Here is a 21393-nt window from a genome sequence, read left to right on the forward strand (position 1 = left end):
TGTTATACTTTTTATAATGTCCTCATGGGAACTGGGCCCTGCTGCAGAACCCCAATCCTGGGTTTGCCTCAAACTCCTGGCTTCTTTCCATCTGCATCTGCTGTCCTTTCCTGTTCTATCCCACAGCAGATAAACAGAAAGCCAATGCCTTTAGTAGGTGTTCACAGAAGATGTAGAATCACAGACAAAAAAAAAAGGCAACAATTTAAAGTAAAATATTCATCACTATCCTCAAAAATAGATCATATCTTTCCCGTCACAGGGACTTTCTTCAAGTCATGTCCTCCCTTAACCTGTTCTAACCATTCTGCAATTTTCAGAAGCTTTCTTCCTTCTCTAGCTTCTACCACAGAATCACACTCTCACATAGTTTTGTGGATTTCAGAAGCTATCTACAAGCTTTACCTTGCAGACATCGTGAATGCCCAGTTTCTGCTATGAAGTGCAAGGATGAATTTCTTAGGCAAGATTCTATTCCTTTCTCTCACAGAGCTGATACCAGGGCTAGGGTGTCAGGTTCTTCCCAATTATACCCACATGGGCAAGTGATAACATTATCAAATCATAAGCCAAAAAATTAGTTAAACCTGAGCAGGAACAGAGACTCATGAGCTACCATAATAGTTGCTGTACTTAGCATTTTATGTTTTTCTTCTTGATAATGGTGAAAATAGAGGCATGCTGTAGTTGATCCCTTTCTGATATATATATATATATATATATATATATATATATATATATATGACAATAAAGTCAAAGAAGCTGTTTCTATAATACGCTCTTGTATGAACTTGCTTGCTAGGGCTGCTATAACAGAGTCCTATAGCCTGGGTGGATTAAACAAAAGAAATGTATGACCTCATAATTCTGGAGACTAGGAGTCCAAGATCAAGGTGTCTGTAGGGTTGGTTTCTTCTGAGGACTCTCTCCTTGGCTTGTAGATGGGCATCCTCCCCTGTGTCCTAATTTCTTCTTCTTAGAAGGACATGCATTATATTGATTGGGGTCCAGTCCAAAGCACTCACTTTAACTTAAGTACCTCTTTAAAGACCCTACCTCCAAATATGGCCTGAGTCTTCATACTTAAACATATGAATTGGAGGCGGGAGATACAATTCAGCCCATAACACCTCCTGTCAAAATGTAAACTAGATTCCATGGTCAAATCTATTGGAGAAGCTTGGTTTTGCCAGATCATCCAAATGCCTGTTATTTTACATAGTTATTCATATCTACCCCATTGACTCTCACAAGTGTCCTGATTGGTCTGTGTATTATACAGATACCCCAAGCCTAAAGAAATATTCTTGGTTTTGTCCAGTTTTTTCCTAGTATAGCAAAAGCCAACCCAGGAACATCAAACATCACTCTGAGTCAGGTTACTGAATTGTAAACTGGCCTGTGCTTAATAGTTATGTTAATATTAAGTTTAAATTTACTGAACTTATTAAATAATATTTATCAGTTTCATATTCATCATGGATTCCAAGTTTTCTTGGAATATTAAAATGACGGAGACTTTTATAGAGATACCATAGTAACAACTTCAGTGTGCTGTGAAGAAGAGGGAAATTTCAGTGATCTATACTCCAGAAATGATTGCCTAAAGCACATTATCTTTTTAACCTACCGCTTGAAAATGTAAATATCTGTATTATCTTAAACACTGTCACTTTATCATTTTTCACAGGATAAAATTACATTTTGATTCTGTCACTAAAATGGGGAAAACCACCTGAGGGACTAGTTAAAGAGCGCTGTTTAAGAGTTCCGTTCAAATTTGAGTTTCAAAAAAAAACAAAAAACATAAAACAGATTTTGAAGATGGTTAGCAATGAACTGGAACAGATCATGCTGAGGAAAAGATTAGCTGAAATACACTGATTTTCTAGACTGTAGACGACACCAAAAATTCAATTATAAATCTAATTACAACTTTAATTGTTAAACAATCAACCGGACTACTTTTTAGTTGCTGGCTGTTTTGCTTCCTGCTGACTCACAAGCAGGTGCATCTGCAGGTGTTAACTTTGCCATCACCATGTGACCTAACAGCCCTGCTCTTTTCTACTTTTTCTATTAGTGCTTTTTACATCACAAACAGCTAAAAATGTGCAAGAGCTGAGGCACAAACCATACATCTCGATGTAGGGGCATAAACCTAAGAAAGGATTAGAGGGTAGAAGGGAAAGGGGCAGGGATGGCAGGCCAGCAATCCTACAGTAGGCTTGACTGAATCATAGTCCTTTAGCTCCTCTGAAAATGAGTTCATGGTAAATGCATTTGGGAAAATTTCCAAACTATAGTGCTTTTGGAATTTTTAAAATACATCACAATAATAATAGGTTGAAAAATTCTATAACAAAGAAATCTTTTTTAGCTTAGTTTAACCCTCCATTTCTTTAATAAATTTGCTGAATATAATTTTGCAAGTGTTACTCAAAAGTCTGAGGAATTAATCAGAAAGTTAAGGAAAAAGAAAAAAGGAAGAAAGAAGGTTTTTAGGAGTCCTGTGACCAATACAAAGCCATAGGGTATTCAATAATCATATGGGGTATATACATGTAAGTCACAATCTTTGTGAATATACAGGTGGCATCATTTTATGTTGAAGTATCATGGAAAGAGTTTATTACCTTGCTTATTTTCACTAGACAGAGCTAATTTTACATGCAAAAAGGATACTAAAGCCTGGAGTTTGGCTTATTACAAAAGCAGTCCACGTTCACACTTCTTAAATGTCTAACACTGAGATGGTTATATCTTAAAAAAAAAACCACACACACATAATATTACGAAGATTTAATTTTTCAATTCTCACTGGAAATTTAGGACTGAGTGGCTGTGGATAACCAAAACAAAAGAACACATTTTTACATCCAGGATGCATCTCTCAAATGAAATTGCATGAGACTGAAATTTACAATGCCAGCAGCTTGAAGCAAATGCAATAACACTTTAAAGTAGCATTACAAGATTTATTTTTACATACTTAAAATTCAAAAACTCTTCAGAGGATACTGGAAATGGAAAATGTTTACTTTAGAAGCACTCGACTATGTTTTGGTTCAACACTAAACCGTAAAAGAATTCATGAAGCATACCCAACATGTGGTTCTTAGTCTGCTTTTAAATAGATTTTAAATAATTCAAGTGGTAGAAAAAAGAAAAACAGTCTTTAATTATCCAAGATTATATACAAAAAGGGTCTCATGGATGATCTAAAACAGTAGCTACCCACCAAATTTTTATAAAATCACTTTGTTTTAGGCACTTACTCTGCAGCTCTCATCCAATAGAACTTCTTTTAATGATGAAAATGCACTAAAGTAACCATGAGTGGCTACTGAACACTTTTAATGTGGCTAGTATAAAGAATTTTTTTATTTTAATTAATTTTATTTAAAATTAAATAGCCACATCTGGCCAGTGACTACTTCAAGGTATAGTGCAATTCTAGACCTTCTAATTTACAACCAAGAATGGAGTTAAAGCCAATTTTTGGTAGTAGACATACTGATGTCCTGTCCAAATTCTCCATTCTCTCAATGGAGAGCTGAAAAATATATATCCATATCTTGATTTATTTAGCTATTTTTCCAGGTAAGGTTTAGATCTATTTTATAGTAAATTTGAAGTAAAACTATAAAGAAACAAAACATTTTTACTATAATAGGTTTTGCAAAAGGAAAAACAGAATACATAAAGTCAAATGCTGTATTTCAAATATATATGACTATATAATCATATATATAATTAAGTTTATATTAAAATTAATAGAAAACTTCTATATAGGTGATGAGCACACCTTAGTTGACATTGGATAACACATTTTAGAATTTTTATAGTTACCTAAAATAAATTAGTTATACCTGAATGATTGAAAACTATTTAGGAAGCAAATGATTGTTAATAAAATTTAATAGTATATTATTGGATGCTATTAATTTAGGGAATCAAAGCAAGATTGTTGAAGGGACCAAGAGACTAATATAGGCAATTTTATGCCAACAAATTGGACAATCTAAAAGAAATAGGTACGTTCCTAGACACATGCAACCTACTAGGACTGAGTCATGAAGAAATGGCAAATCTGAACTGACAAATTGCTAGTAAGGAGATTAAATCAGTAATCAGAAACCTCCCAACAATGAAAGTGAAGGACTAGATGGCTTAATTCTAAGAAACCTTTAAAGAAGTAGTAACAATCCTTCTCAAACTTTTTCAAAACAAAAAAGAGGACGGAAACTTCCAAACTCATAATGTCAACATTACACTGAAAAAAAAAAATGAAGGAAAGGAAATCACGGGCCAATATCCCTGATTGACATAGATGCAAAAATCTTCAACAAAATAATAGTAAACAGAAGTACATTGAAGAAAATACACCATGAGCAAGTTAGATTAATTCATGGATTCAAGGATGGTTCAACATATGCAAAGCAATGTGATTCACTACATTAACAGAATGAAGGATAAAATCACATGATCACCTCAATAGATACGAAAAAGACATCCTATTACAGTTAAAAAATAATAATAACTCTCAAAATTAAACATCCTTTATGATAAAAGAAATTTGAAACAAATTGAGTATAGAGGAAACGACTCAATGTAACACACTATATTAAATGTGACCATATATGTATGACAAGCCTTAGCTAACATTATAATCACTATTGGAAAGCTAAAAGCCTTTCCTCCAAGATCAGGAAAAACAAGAATGTCCACTCTGACCACTTTTATTCAACATAACACTGAACATCCTGGCCTAAGCAATTAGGCAAGAAAGAAAAATAAAAGGCATCCAAATCAATATGAAAGAATAAAAAAATTGTCTCTGGTGCAGATGACATATATGTATTTCCAAAAAACACTTCCCCAAAAATATTAGAAATGATAAACAAATTCAGTAGAGTTGTGAAATACAAAATTAATATACAAAAATATGTTGCATTTCTATATAAGAATAAACTATTAAAAAGAGAATTTAAGAAAACAATCCAATTTACAATAGCATCAAAAACAATAAAATATTTGGGAATAAATTTATCCAATGAGGTGAAATGTCTGTACACTGAAAACTATAAAATGTTGATGAAAAAACTGAAAAAGACACAACTAAATGTATAAATGCCCTATGTGTTTGGATTAGAAGAATTAATATTGTTAAAATGTCCAAAATACCCACAGCAATCTACAGATTCAATGAAATCCCTATAAAAACTCTAATGGCATTAGAATTTCTAATGAAATACAAAATACAACATTAAAATTAATAAAGAATGAAGAATGAACTATAAATATCTCAAAGAGCCAAAGTAACCTTGAAGGAAAAAAAAAAAAAAAAGATAAAGGCATTACATTTCCTGATTACAAATTACATTTCAAAACAATCCAAATAGCATATCCTATATAATAAAGAGCTAATATGCAAAGGGTCATCACACCCTCATGTCCTCACGCCATAACAGCTCAGACACTCAACACTGGGGAGAGAGGGATGGGACCAGCCAGGCTGTGGTCCGGGAGAGGGACAAGCCACCCACCCCATGGTCCTGGGCACCAGCGTCTGTGCCTGTGGCCTGGGAGAAGGACAAGTCGCCTGCCCCGCGGTCCTGGGTGCCTGCGGCTGTGGAGCCGCCCGTCCATGGTCCCCTGCAGCTGCTGCCAGTCTGGGCAAAGCAGGCCTGGGTCCTGGGTGCCTGTGGCCAGCCAGAGGGAAGGAAGCCCAGGTCCTGGGTGCCTGTGACCAGTTGGAGGAGGGAATCCTGGGTCCTGGGTGTGGGACAAGGCAGAGGCAGTTGGGGGCAATCAGGCCAGCAGGGGAGCAGTTAGGGACAATCAGGCAGACAGGCAGAGGTGGTTAGGGGCAATCATGCAGGCAAAGGTGGTTAGGGGCAATCAGGCAGGCAGAGGTGGTTAGGGGCGATCAGGCAGGCAGGCAGAAGGGTTAGGGATAATCATGCAGGCAGGCAGTGGTCCCAGATTGCAAGAGGCAGTCTGACAACTCCCGAGGGGTCCCGAATTGGAGAGGGTGTAGACCAGGCTGAGGGACCTTCCCCCACCGTGCATGAATTTTGTGCACTGGGCCTATAGTCTATCTACACTAATAAAATAAAAACATGCAAATTGACCATCCCTCTGCTATGCCCGCCAGCCAATCAGATCAAGTATGCAAATTAATCCAACAAAGATGGCGGTTAATTTGCATATGCAGGCATGGAGCGAAGACTGAAGACAGCATAAAGGAAATCAAGCACTGCAGAAGGGGGCAAAGTGGCAGAGAAGGGAGGGAGCTGAGGCAGCAGAGATGGGAGGGAGCGAGGCAGCGGAGAAGGGATCGAAGCCTGCCTGGGCGGGCTTTGCTCCCTTCTCTGCTTCACCCCAGCCGCAGGAAGCCCTATTCTTGCAGGTACCTTTCTGCAACGAGCCTCTAGTATCTACACTAATAAAAGAGAAACATGGTAATTGGCGTACGACCGCTACCCTTCCCATTGGCTAATCAGCGTATCCTTATGCAAATTAACTGTCAGCCGAGATGGCGGCCGGCAGCCATGCACTGAAATGAGCAGGGAGGCTTGCTTCCTCCAGGGCCTGCAGACTCCAACGTTCCCCGCCTCACTTGCCGGACTCTTTTTTTTTTTTTTTTTTTTTCCTCTTTTTTTTTTTTTTTTATATATTTTATTGATTTTTTACAGAGAGGAAAGGAGAGAGATAGAGAGTTAGAAACATCGATGAGAGAGAAACATCGATCAGCTGCCTCCTGCACACCCCCCACTGGGGATGGGCCCGCAACCCAGGTACATGCCCTTGACCGGAATCGAACCCGGGACCTTTCAGTCCGCAGGCTGATGCTCTATCCACTGAGCCAAACCGGTTTTGGCTCACTTGCCGGACTCTTAACTGCAACTCTAAGCAACTATTACTTTGTTGCAAATAAGAAGCTGAACAAAACTGGCTTTCAGTCAGCCCCGGACTGCAACATTGTATCCATGTTTTCAGCAGCGAGGCCTCAGAGCTAAAGCTGGCCCAGAATAAAACAAAAAACAAAAAAAAACAAGGAGCAGTTGGGAGCTTTTAATCAACTGCCAGCCGGAAAACAGCCCTCAGCCCCTCAGCCAGACTGGTCAGGCACCCCAGTGGGGACCCCCACCCTGATCCAGGACACCCTTCAGGGCAAACCAGCCAGCCCCTACCCATGCACCAGGCCTCTATCCTATATAGTAAAAGGTTAATATGCCTCCCAGCACGGGGATCAGCGGAGCAGCGAGGCTCCCGACACTGGGATCAGCGTGACAGGGGGCAGCGCCCAAACCCCCTGATCAGCCCTGCGGCTCTGTGAGTGACAGGGTGAGGCGCCCCAACCCACCAGCCCCCATGGGCCCTGCTCTGTGTGTGACAGGGTAGAACCATAACCTCTCCATCGGCCCTGCCCTGAGTGTGACAGTGGTGGCGCCCCAACCCCCTGATCGGCCCTGTTCTGTGGGTAATAGAGGGTGGCTCCCCAATCCCCCTCCACAGGCCCTGCCCTGAGTGTGACAGGGTGCAGCGCCCCAACCCCTTGATCCGCCCTGCTCTGTGTGTGACAGGGGGCGGTGTCCCAGCTCCCCTATTGGCCCTGCTCTGTGAGTGACAGGGGGGAGCTCCTCAACCCCCTGATGGGCCCTGCTCTGTGAGTGACAGGGGGCAGCGCCCCAACCCCCCTGATGGACCCTGCTGTGTTAGTGACAGGGGGTGGCGCCACAACCTCCCCATCGACCCTGCCTTGAGTGTAACAGGGGGCGGTGCCCTAACCCCCCAATCAGTCTATCCTTAGTGTGACCGAGGGTGGCATTGCAACCTCCCGATCCGCCCTGCTCTGTGCATGACAGGGGGCGGCGCCCCAAGTCCCCAATCGGCCCTGCTCTGAGCCTGACCAGGGGCTGCACCTAGGGATTGGGCCTGCCCTCTGCCACCCGGGAACAAGCCTAAGCCAGCAGGTCGTTATCTCCCGAGGGGTCCCAGACTGTGAGAGGGCACAGGCTGGGCTGGGGGACCCCCCCGCCCGAGTGCACAAATTTTTGTGCACAGGGCCTCCAGTATATATATAAAAGCCTAAGTGACAATTATGACCAGCTGGTAGCTATGACGTGCACTGATCACCAGGGGGAAGATGGTCAACACAGGAGCTGCCCACTGGTGGCTAGTGCGCTCCCACAGACAACCTCCAGCAGCCAGCCAACCTTCTGCAGTCCCTCCCCCAGCCAGCCCGGATTGGCCCTGATTGCTGACCAGGTTTAGGGACCCCACCCATGCATGAATTTGTGCACCGGGCCTCTAGTTATTAGATAAAAAACAGACACATAAATCAATAACACACAAAGAGAGACCAGAAATAAAACCATGCATATTTGTTAAACTAGTTTAGGACAAAAGTGTGTGGGCTATGAAATAAAAACGATAGTCTCTTCAATAATGAACAAGATAATTGCCAAATTTTACTTTACTATCTGCTCATGTACAAACAGTCTAATTTGACCCTATAATGAAATGTTTAAATATATCCATACATTTTGCACACAATGGAACCCTACCCAAATCCTCCTCTTGAACTTGTTCACTAGGGTATTTAAAGGTGCACAACTTCAGCTGACACGGAAGTTCTTTTCCAGATGTTCAATTTGACCTGGGGCAGCTCAATCAAAACTTATTCTTAGTGGGAATTCTCAGAAAATGAGAGATATGGATTTTTCTGGCAAATGGATATGCAGACTCCAGAACTTCAAATCTCCCTGAGAGCAAGTCAAATTCTAGCAACAACAATATTTGTAACAAATATAAAAATAAATAAATAAATGGTTGTAGGAAAGTCGATATTCACATGCAGAAGAATAAAACTGGACTACTACTTAATCCAACCAACAAAAAATCAAATCAAAATGGATTAAAGATGTGAAGATAACACATGAAACCACACAACTACTAGCACAAAACATAGGGAGTAAGCCCTTTTACATTGGTCTTAATACTATTTGGGGCGGGGGGGGGGGGGGGGGGGGAGATTTGACACACCAAAAACAAAGGAAACAAAAGCAAACATAAACAATGAGATTACATCAAACTAAAACTCTACTGCACACCAAAGGAAACAATCAACAAAACGAAAAGGTAGCATGTGGAATGGGAAAAAAAAATTCAAAACCCCTATCTGATAAGGGTTTAATATCCAAAATATGCAAATTCTAGCCCTTGTTAAAATGTTTACTATCAACAATTCAAAAGAAGCACATGCTGATGAGGATGGGGAGCAAAAAGAATTCTTTACACTGTTGGTGGGCATGTAAATTGGGACAGCCCCTATGGAAAACATTATGAAGATTCCTTAACAAATTACCATATGATCCAGCAATTCCACTTCTGTGTATATATCAGAAAGCAATGAAGTTATTATTTCAAATAGATGTCTGTACTCCTATATTCATGGCAGCATTATTCCCAATAGCCAAAGTATGAAAGGCTCCCATGTGCCAGTCAACAGAGGAATGGATAAGAAAAATATCGTATACAAAAAGTATTCAGCTTAAAAAACAAAAACACGGAAAAAATTCTGCTATTTGCAACACTGTGCATGAAACTGGAGGGGGTTATGCTAAGTGAAGCTAAGTGAAATAAGCCAGGCAGAGAAGAAAAATACTGCAGAGTATCACATATATTTGGATTAAAAAAAAAAAAAACAAACAGAAAAGAAAAGGAAAAAAGTAGAACTTACAGAAACAGAGTGTAACGGTGGTTGCCATAGTAGAGTTGGGGGAAGAGGGATAAGGATGATCTGGCAAAAAGGAACAAACTTGTACTTTACAATAAGAGTAAGATCTGAGGATCTAACATATAACATGGTGACTATAGTTGAGAATATTGTAAGATACAGTAGAAATTTTCTATGAGAGTAGAACTCAAGTGTTCTCTTACGTACAAAATAATACTGTGAGATGATGGATTTGTTAACTCAATGGGGAAAGTCTTCACAATTTATACATATATCAAAACATAATGTTGTAAATTTAAAATATATTACACTTATATTTGTCAAGTATCACTCAATAAAGCTGAAAAATCATTAAAAATTAAAAAAATTAAAAGGAGTTAATGAAACTCTTCATTACCTTGACTTACTTAGGGAGAATTAAGCAATAAATAGAGCATGGCATTTCCACATGTATGTGGAAATTTTTATATATCCACTATATAACTAAGTACTAATTTTTAGAATGGTTTGGTATAATACAGATTATTTTCTGCCACTAGCTAGAAAATAAAAATTTACTTTAGAAAGTTACATCCTAGTTTCTGAAAAACATCAACAAAAGATACTTTAGGGTTCACTATTTTTTGGAAATTAACTTCTTAAGGCATTGATACTTAATATATGAGATTATGAAAATTATATGTAACACATTATAATACTGAAAACCCATTCTTCATAATAAATAGTTAAGAATTTTTTTAAAAAGATTGCTATTTTTTGTTGCCTTTATCATTTGACAGTGAATATAAAAACAGACTGTATTGACTTTTATTAAGTTTACATGTGACAGCAGTTGTACTAATGATATTTTTCTCTAAGAAAAGTTTGTGAACAATAATATCTGATACTGTAGCTATTTATGGTTCCTGACCTTAGCAGACAAGAAAGCATGAAAATTGGCTGGGAAAAGTAAAATTAGTTATATTCATCATCATGATTTATTATTTCTCAGGTTCATTCCTGTTCTTTTATGCTATTTTAGCTGGTTTTTTCTGCTCAGCTATTGTCAGTTCCTTGAAAAGATGGCTGTACTAATGATTGCAACAATAATTTAAATCTTTGAAAAAGACAATTAGATGATTATATTTTCCAAAGTTTAAAGCTATTAAATAAAAAGATTTATAAAGTTGGGAAAATGACACAGTTTTGAATCTTTTTCACTAAAATAATCTTCATAATTTTGAGATTGAAAAAATAAGTCTTTTTGTCCTTGCTGTTTTCCCTTACATTTTTATTTAGTTAAATAATTGTTCAATTAATTTATTTTGTTCTATTCAATTTCCATCACTATATGTAAACTTACAAAACAGTACTGTGAGAGAATATTGAAAATTGCATGTGATTCAATCTAAATTTGTTCTGATCTCATATTGATACAGTCTAAACCTGTAGGCAAGCTTTATAATTTTACCATTATATCTCACCTTCAATGTTACCCTCGAGCATGTATTCAAAGTAGGAGAAAAACAACTAAAGCTAAACTTTGTTCAGCATTAGATTTGGGTCATTTGTCTGCTGATATCACACCAAATTCAACTTATTTTCATAAATCTCGATGACCTCAGTTATGCATGGTAGATGCAAAATAAGATTGTTTCACATGTTGTATGAATATCTAATCCCTATGCTGTATACCTGAAACTACTATGATATTGAATGTCAACTGAAGTTGAAAAATAAAAATTAAAGTAAAAAGAAACTGCAGCTCCAAGGTGGAGTCACTTGCACCCAGGAGAGCAAACCAAGACTTACTGGAAATTGCACTTGCATCCCCTCCCAGGAATGTGATCCTAAACAGAGTCAGTCTAGAATTCCCTGATGGAGACTAAGGAGGTATCTATCTGCCTGATAAGAACCCTACCTCCCTTCCCCCAAAGAAAGGTACCTTGCCTGAAAACCAAACCAAACAAAACACCAAAGCAAACAAACAAACAAACAAAAAAACACATTTCATTTCTTTTACTAATAGGTAGCTTGTCCTGCCCAGGTTCTGCCCCTAAAAAAACCTTCCATTTTTTGAATTCTCAGAGCACCTCTCTGTTTACTGTGGACACTACAGTTCATGAATCATTCAATAAAGCCAATACGATTTTTAAATTTACTAATTGATTTTGTTCATTAACATTTTATTCATTGCAATGAAAATGCATTGAAGAATCATTTCTTTTTTAAGCAGTAGATTTTAGCATCCTCTTAGAATCAACATGGACCTCAGTGGAAACTTGATTCCAAAGCAGATAGAGTGTGTGTTTAATTTAAAGAACATTCTGAGTGACTAATGTACTAACTGACACACATTTCATATGAACAGTAGTCATTCAAAAAATGTTCTTTAAAAGGAGACATTGATACAATCAATTGAAAATTTCCCTGTTTGAGATTAAAAAAAACAACAGCACACATATGGAGCAGCATAGAGAGGGTCGCTGGGGAAAAATATTTTCAACAATAAAGATACATTTTTTTAAAAATTAGAATTTTGAAAGGAACCCTGTGATTTTAAATAAGCCCTTTTCTTAATATGTTGTGAATTAAAATTTCTGAAAAAAAATATGTAAACAGCTTAACAATGAGCATCTCTTTAAATGGCTCCAAGAAACAAGCTGAACAATATTGCATATAAATCTAAAGCCTTTAGGACATATACAAGAACCACCAGTTACCTTAAAGAAGTAAAAATATGGATACTTTATTGTTTCCTCACCAATTGATGAGGCATTTCATGCTGTGAATATCTAGCATTTGCTTTGACAACTGGGCATATATTTATATTTTCTGCTGTTCTAGTCGGGGAATAGTTTAACATTGTCTCAGTTGATTTAGTATCAACTCCAGTCAGCCTTTAGACATTTGTCAAGGTAACTGGACCAAGAACATCTAGTGAAGACTTGTCACACATTACACTGATATTCTTTAATGGTCTTGGTTGGCAGAGAGGATGTTGAACAGACAGTACATAAACAACACAGATCCATTGAACTATAACACTGGGAATATTAAATAAGCTGTGCTGTTTGATACCCTCCACTAGAGTAAAACCACTGAAAATTCTGACTTTCCTCTCTAGAATTTAAAGCAAAGAAAAACAACAACAAGTACAAACAAACAGGATTATAACAAATACAGACAGAGAGATGAAGCATTAAATTGGGATGGATTTCAGGAAATAGTGGATTTGGAGAATTAAGTCTAAGTCAAGATGAAATAAGTATCTTGGATTTCAATTAACTAGTAGTCCATAGATTAGCTGGGCAATTGTCTGGAGATAGTACTAACATTAAAATCAACTCTGTAGACAACAGAATTTCAGAAGGTAAATTATTAAAGCAAGTGCATGGAAAGCATTTATAACTCCGATTACTATTTTTAGTCCTTCAGATATAAAACAATCTTAGTGCTAGAAATTGGAAAAGAATTTTCTTTTCCGCTTTCAATATAGACCAAGTAGAATACTTCTTCCTTTTAAGATATCCATTTCTTACCTTCCTATTGTTATGCTCCCCCATATTTTTCTGATTACCTCTTTGTTTTGAGCCTCACCCTATGTAGCTGTTTGATTAATAATTTTAGCCAACTACATTTGGATTAGAACTGATCACTGGTGTTACAATTATGGACAGTTACTGTAAATATCAGTTTTTAGGACTTATTTACCTGCGTCCCTAGGTAACATTTTCAAGTTACTTGTGCTTCAAGCTGAGAACAGAACTGTGCTACATGTCAGTTAGTATTCTAAAATTACAAGTTTCTAGATGAGATTTTCTTGGGATATAATTTAAAGTAGCTGAAAACTTGTAGCAAATTGGTAAAAGCAGTTATGATGCATTTTTTACTTTAGACATTTAATCCTTGACATAGTTGATAACATATCATAGAAATTAAGATAATAGATTTGACTTTTGATATCCTAACACCTTAATTAGAATTTCAAAACTTTTTGAATCAATGGATTGTCTGCTATTTTGTTTGGCAGAAGAGATGAGAGAGAATTGAGAAAAGCCTTTAAGGAGAAAAGAAAAATCATATATTTTGTAAACAAACCTATCATGGGTAAGTGCTTATACAAACTTTTTTAAAAATGAGTTTTAATGAGGTTCATTAAAATCAAGGTATAGCCCAGGATAAGAATCATCGAAGAAAATTAGCCATATTAACAGAACGAGTTGTTCACTCAACAAATATTTACTGAGAGCCCACTAAGCACAAAAATTGGGTTGAGGATCCAAAACACACATTTCTATTTCCTGATTGAGGTGGAGACGACAAAATTAAAGGCAGCAATAGAAGATGAGATCACAAAGTTTAGGTAAGTAGCCCCAGTGGTAGATAAAGAATGTATTTCTGAAGTTTAGTGGTTCTCAAAATTCAGTTGTATCAAAATTTCCTGGAGGGTCTGTTAGGATGAAGGAGGTGGGCCTCTCCCTCAAAGTTCCTATATCATCTGGGGTGGAGCTTGAGGTTTTCATTCCCTTACTAACAATCTGTAGGCTGCAGATATAGATACAGGTATAGATATTCCTCTTTCTTAATTTTGAATAAAATAAGGTTCAGAAAAGATAATAGGCAAATTGAAGCCAAAGACTTGCTTTTGTCAAAAAATAAGACATTCTTTTTTTGTGTAATATGAACAAAATTTATTTGAAAACTTTTACTCTCTGCTCTAATCCTATATATAAAAGGGTAATATGCAAACTGACCCTAACAGCAGAACGACTGGGAATGACTGGTCACTATGACACACACTGACCACCAGGGGGCAGATGCTCAATGCAGGAGCTGCCCCCTGGTGGTCAGTGCGCTCTCACAGGGGAGCTCTGCTCAGCCACAAGCCAGGCTGAGGGCTGCCAGTACAGTGGTGGTGGCAGGAGCCTCTCCTGTCTCCTCAGCAGCGCTAAGGATGTCCGACTGCAACTTAGGCCTGCTCCCCGCTGGCAAGTGGAGATCCCCTGAGGGCTCCCAGGGTGCCAGAGGGATGTCTGACTGCCAGCTTAGGCCCGTTCCCCTAGGGCGCAGGCCTAAGCCAGCAGGTGGACATCCCCCGAGGGGTCCCAGACTGCGAGAGGGCACAGGCCAGGCTGAGGGACCCCTCCCTGCTGAGTTCACAAATTTTTGTGCACTGGTCTCTAGTTCTATAATAATCAAGAACTATTTGGATATGCAATGAGACTTACTGAGCAGAGCTACCACATAGGAAGTCCCTGTGTCTTGTCTGGGTAGTCCATTTGGATCATGTGTTATAGAAGAGTGCATCAGCATTCTGTTTAAAAAACATTTACTTGAATCAATACAAAAATTGTAGTATACTTGTCAGCAATCAAAGAGAGTGAACTACAAAACACCCATACTGAGCAAAAGAACCAATACAAAAACGCATACATATGGCTTGTTTCCACTTTTATGATGTTCTAAATTTTTGTAGCATGAGAAAAGTGAGAGGGTGGTTAGCTGGGGCTAGTGATGTGGAGTGACTCTGAAAGCACTAAGAACTTTCAAAGGTGATGAAAGTGTTTTATTTAACCTAAAAAAAAATGATGTATGGATATTACATGGGTGAGTACATGGGTGTATTCTTTGATCAGTTAAGAGGCATAGAGATTACATGGGTGTATCCTTTTGTCAATTAATATGTGTGCATTTCAAGATATGTAAAGTTTATATGGAAGAATAGCAAGGGGTGATGTGGGATGTAAGGGGATGTACAAAACATATCCTGGTAGAATGTGTGTAGTTGATGACGCCAAAGGAGGCATACAGAGAGTTCATTATACTATTTTGTTTACTTTGTTTATATTAAAAACAAACAAACACAAACACCTCTTTGGATTTTACTCAATCTCTACTACTTCTTTGGAACTTAAACATCCTTAGGTTAGTTAATAAAATAAAGTTCCTAAAACTGGAAAAAGAGATATTTTTGTTTCTATTAAATTTATTGGGGTGACATTGGTCAACATGAACATATAGGTTTCAGGTGTGGGTTTTTATGGTATAAGATCTGTATATTGCACCAGGTGCCCACCACCCAAAGTCAAATCTTTTCCTGTCACCATATATTAAGGACCTCCTACTACCCCCAAAATAGATTTTTATTAATTCCTCTAATAATTATTCAGATATTATTGTTCACTTTGAACAAATTATTATTTGTAGTTTTTATTTACAATTCACAACCTTCTTTCTCCCCCAAAATTTTTTGAGGAGGGTTGCATTATTTTTTTAATGTGAGTAAATCCATAAGACACAGACAATTAAGAAAATGTCAACAAAGAGGGATAAATAAATATAAAACAGGGGTATAAATCATTGCAGTTAATCAGAGATTCTTAGCATACAAGGCAAAAAGATAAATACAATGGGCTGTATATGTGCCTTTCCTGTGTGTTATAGGTACAAAAGAGGTCCTCTCCCTTCCTCACCCTTCCTCACTCTGTCATTATATTTTTAAAAGAATTATTCATGTGAATCATCTATAAGTACATGAGTAATATAGTAGATAATATCATGTATTAAACTGTTATTTTGTCATTAAATTTAAAAATTCTGATTTCTATTTTGCCGAGAATGATTAGTCATTTTATCTTTGTTTAAGAATGTAAGTGGCAAGTAAGACTACTGATATTGTAGAAATATATCTTTAAAACGTATTCTAAAGGAATGATGGAAATGGTAAATCATCACTTGGCAAATACCAGATAAAAATTTTAATAAATAAGAACCATTGATGGATGCTAACATTTATGGGGAAAGTATGATAAAAAAGATGTTTACATAGTCTCATCTTTCCAGAAGACCTTCATTAATTATGAAATAAAAAATTGTAACTATACAGTGGGGAAAACTGACAGACATCACCATGAACAAGGGATTAAAGTTAGCATCATGAGACACGAGACATATGTACAGTGTGCACTGCCTTATGTGATGCACTGAGAAGGGTACATCATCCTTTCCCCAGTATCCCTGCCAAAAATGCAGAACCACAATATGATCATCAGAAAACACTGGGCAAGCTCCATTGAGGGACATTCTACAAAATCAACTACCAAATATTCTTGAAAGGGTCAAGGCAATGAAAGAAAGCCTTTCAGATTGGAGAGGATTAAGTAAACTAGGAAACTAAATACAGTATGGAATTCTGGATTGGATGTGGCAGCAGAAAAGAAGATAGTAAGAGAATTGAGGAAATCTGAAAAAAAGTCTATAATTAGTTAACAGCATTGTATCAATGCTAATTTTATGACTTTGATAGTTTTATTGTATAGACTCTGGGATAAATGTATACATAGTAACTATATTTGCAACTTTTTGTAAGTAGAAATGACTTGAAAAGAAAAGAGAGCATTCTGAGATTGCTCAAGACTAGCCAGCATTTTACTAGACTTGACTGCATTCCACATTTATGAAATGACCTGCCTCAGAATAATGTTTAGAGTAAATGTTATCAGCTGGGCAACTTGCCAACTTAAGCAGAGTATCCATAAAGTGTCTACTTTCCAATAGCATTGCAGCCCATTGATTTGTCACAAATACTTAGCTGCCAGGTGCAACCTCCCTAAACTGAGGCACTGAAACCAGGGAATTCTAGAGAATCTCCGAGTAAGAGAGCTGGAGGGATATTTCTGATACACAGAGATTATACATGAACACCTCCTAGTTTTAATTTAAAAATTGTACTGAGACAGTAGATCATACAAAATACAGATCAATGAGGTCCCAAAGGAAATTCTTACCTGAGTTAAAGGAGTATTTTAGAAAACAGAGAGTAATCAGTAGACACCCCCCCCCACACACACACAAATCACAAATTATAACTCACACCTCAATTTATTTCTTTGTTGGAGAAATTTATTGATTGATTGGTAAAGTCACACCAGCTGGACTTGAGTAAGATAATTAGTAAAATCTTTTGTGATATTTTGTGGAGAACAAGGAAAATATTGGCAGAACACATAAATAATTTCATAAAAGTTTCGGTAGTTTAATTACTGGCTGAAATGTCATGGTTAATGGGTTAGTATCACCCTGGAAGAAGGTCCAAGGGGCTTTTTCCTCAGCCAAGTCTGTATAAATGTAATACCGGACAATGGCACATGGGACAAAAATTCAATGATGAATGAGCACCTGCCAAAATCACAGTTATCTTTCCTCTGCCACATGACCCCTTTACGTGAACACAGCTTCCAGGGAAGGGGAAGGATGTTTTAATGCAAAGAAGGCCCCTTCTGTGCTGCCAAAGACTGGCCAAAACAATGAGATCCTTTCTCTTAGGGAATCACACAAACTGATCATATTAACTTCACTCTTTTCCAGCATCATTTCTCACTGCTTCATTCATCTAACTTAACTAAATATATCCCCAGACTCTGGACTTAAAGTTATTATAGCTATCCCAGAGCAGCAGACATTGTGTGCACATGTTTGCCACCATCACGGATTGCCCATTACACATGGTGTTAATTTTTCTTCTCAGTCAATCAATGATAACATATAAAATGTGTTTTTCTTTGTTCATGGTACTGTAATTTATGAAGACAGATAATCTATTAAAGACTTTGAAAAATATCTATTCCAGCCCTAGCTGGTTTGGCTCAGTGGATAGAGCGTTGGCCTGCAGGCTGAAGGGTCTCAGGTTCAATTCCTGTCAAGGGCACATGCCCAGGTTGCAGACTTGATCCCCAGTGTGGGGCGTGCAGGAGGTAGCCGATCCATGATTCTCTCTCATTGTTGATGTTTCTATCTCTTCCTCTCTGAAATCAATCTGTACACCGGGCCTCATATATACTAGTATATATAAGCAAATGTAGTCTGAGAAAATACAAAATTCGCTTCTTCAAATATGGAGTGGTAAGAATTCTTTGACTTTACTATCCCTTGCTTAGTTTAGGTAGCATGTGCTTATACATTGCAGTCTTGTAATGTGCACAAGAATAATGAAGATTATCAGGGAACTTACCGACACTTGGATAACCAGGCGTAGAAGGGTCTCCTCCTGGATTCAGTGATACCATGAAGGTGTCATCGACAAAATTTGCAGTCTTTGGTAAATCACAAGGATCAACATATAGAAGGACACCTCCAAATCCAGCCTTTTCCAGTAGGGAAAGCTAAAAGAGGAGAATAAGCAATTAAAATATTACCTTATGCATTAAAAGTTTATATACTGCCATTTCATGAATGTGACTGAGATAAGATGACTCCCTTTTCTGTGTGTTTTTTTTTTTTCTCTTTTAAAATAAACAGATGCTTCAGACTTTCCAGTTATCAAGCCCAGCCAGAGAGTTGTTCTACCAGCCTCTCCCCTTTTTTCTCTATCTCAGTGGTTGGCAAACTGTGGATCGCAAGTCACATGCGGCTCTTTGGCCCCTTGAGTGTGGCCACCAAGTTTCAATCGCACTGTACGTGAGCGCCCACATGTGGTATTTTGTGGAAGTGCCACACTCAAGGGGCCGCAGTTTGCCGACCACTGCTCTATCTCAACAATATTTATGCAACATTCCTATAATGTCGATATATGGGTAGACTCTAATCCAGTATGGCAAGTGTCCTTATAAGAAGAGGGAGAGATAGTAGGGATATGTGGGCACAGAAAGAAAGCATGTGAGGACACAGCAAGAAGGTGGCAATCAGCAAGCCAAAAAGAAAGGCCTCAGAAGGAATCAAACCTGTCGACACCTTGATCTTAAATTTTCAGGCTCCAGAACTGCGAGAAAATAAATTTCTCTTTAAGCCATCCAGTGTTTGGTATTTTGTTAGGGAAGCCCTAGCAAACTAATACTTTCACATAAAGTACATATCAACCAAACTTTATACGAAGATTCAGAAAAGAATTGTGATTATATTCTAGGTCTTCTGAGTCATCTTAAAGCCAAATCATCAAGTAATGATTGCATATCTACTATGAGTGAGACACTGTCTCAGAAGTTATTTGTTGATTTTTTTTTCTAAAACACTTGATATATCATTTCAATTCCTGTTATATAGTTGCCAAAACTGTGATCCAGGAAGTTTAAGAGCTCGAGCCAAGGTCAGAGATAATAACGGATAATGCCAGGGATCAAAGAAAAGTTTTGAGAACTCAAGTCTGGCGATATTTCCACTAAAGCACACCTTTTCTTTCAATTATACAGCCATCCTTTACAAAGACAAATAGACTGGTGAAAGGGTGATTTTTTTTATAATAAGGCACATCAGATGCTTCTTGCTGTGATCTGCTTCCTGAGAAGACATTCAGTTCAATACTGTGTGAATTATATGCCTGCACTAAGACAACAGAATGTGTACATTTTAGAATCAAGATGCATGGTTATAATAACAGAAAAATAGAAATAAATTTTAAAATTTTGAATCTAGCATTTCATGGCACATTCACACTCATTTAAATAGCTATGTTGTACGTGAAAAATAAAAAAATGAAAATCAGACAAATACTCTGTGATAATTTCTTAAGCACATTCTTTTGACCTTCGAGTTCAAATGTTATGTTATTCTTTCTTCTTGGGATTGTTTTTGCCTATTAATAGTTTTGTTGTTTGGCTCTATTATTAGGCATTGTATTGTTAGGATGCCATTAAAGAAGTCTGTAAGATTCCAGTTTTCTTTGTCATGTCTCATAAATAAACTCACCTTCCTTTGTTAATGAAATGACAAGACTGCTTTTGTGAGGAATATTCACTGTAATCAGACTGAGTATATTCAAGGCATAATTAAAGCATTCTTTTTGATTTCATGGAACATCTTTACTTGGATTTCAAATTGTTTAACTTCATGTATTCAAAGTTATTTAAATAACTCTACTGAGATTAATAAGAAGCAATGATCTCCTGCTTTTGTAAAAAAAAAAAAAACTTATTCAAAATTTAAACTTGTTGTCAGTTCTAGAAATTATCCTCAACTTTTATCATTATGATTCAGGGAGGAGAGAGGCAAGGAAAGATGGAAGGGAGTAAGGGAGGGAAGGAGAGAGGGAGGAAGGAATAGAAGGAGGACAGAATAAGGAGGGAAGATCTCTTATTTTATTAAGTATGCTTAATATAGATATACTTTTATTGTACTTTAAGCCAATTTATCGTTGTGGCCTGTGGGGTTATTCTGTTTTCAGGAATGAAGTGGTCATGGCATAAGATGACTAAAGACCACATCATTAGTTAATAGCTTATTTTATTTACCGATGCATTTTTTTAAAAGCGATTCTGTCCACCTTGCTTCTTTTTTTAAAAAAAACAATAGCTTTTTATTTATTTTTTTAGAGATAAAGGAAGGGAGATTGAGAGAGAGAAAGAGAGATAAACATTGATGTGAGAGAGAAACATTGATTGGTTGACTCCCATAGGCACCCAATCAGGGATTGAACTAGAAACTTTGGTATGTGCCCTGATATGAAATCAAACCTGCCACCTTTTGGTTTATGAGATGATGCTCCAACCAACTGAACCATACCAGCCAGGGCTTCATAGCAGATTTTAGACTAAAAAAATATATCCTCATAATTTATTGTCTGTGCTTTTCCCATTGAATCATGTTGATTGAAATGAAATACTGTGACTTTGCACATTTCTTCTATTTTTTTTAATTCATATTATTCAACAACCTTTGCAATGTTTGATGCA

General features: G+C 37.4%; 1 protein-coding gene across 1 annotated transcript in view; it reads right to left on the reverse strand.

The window, feature by feature from the left end:
- The window catches only part of NAALADL2 (N-acetylated alpha-linked acidic dipeptidase like 2), a 796115-nt gene that overhangs the window by 413629 nt on the left and 361093 nt on the right, over positions 1-21393 (reverse strand). The window contains exon 5 of the mRNA XM_070403625.1: positions 18741-18891. Coding sequence (XP_070259726.1) covers positions 18741-18891 — 151 coding nt within the window. The remainder of the gene's footprint in view (positions 1-18740; positions 18892-21393) is intronic.

This window comes from Myotis yumanensis, unplaced genomic scaffold (assembly GCF_028538775.1).
Source record: "Myotis yumanensis isolate MYYU_CA2020_CCGP unplaced genomic scaffold, mMyoYum1.0.hap1 SCAF_2, whole genome shotgun sequence".
Lineage (NCBI taxonomy): Eukaryota > Metazoa > Chordata > Mammalia > Chiroptera > Vespertilionidae > Myotis > Myotis yumanensis.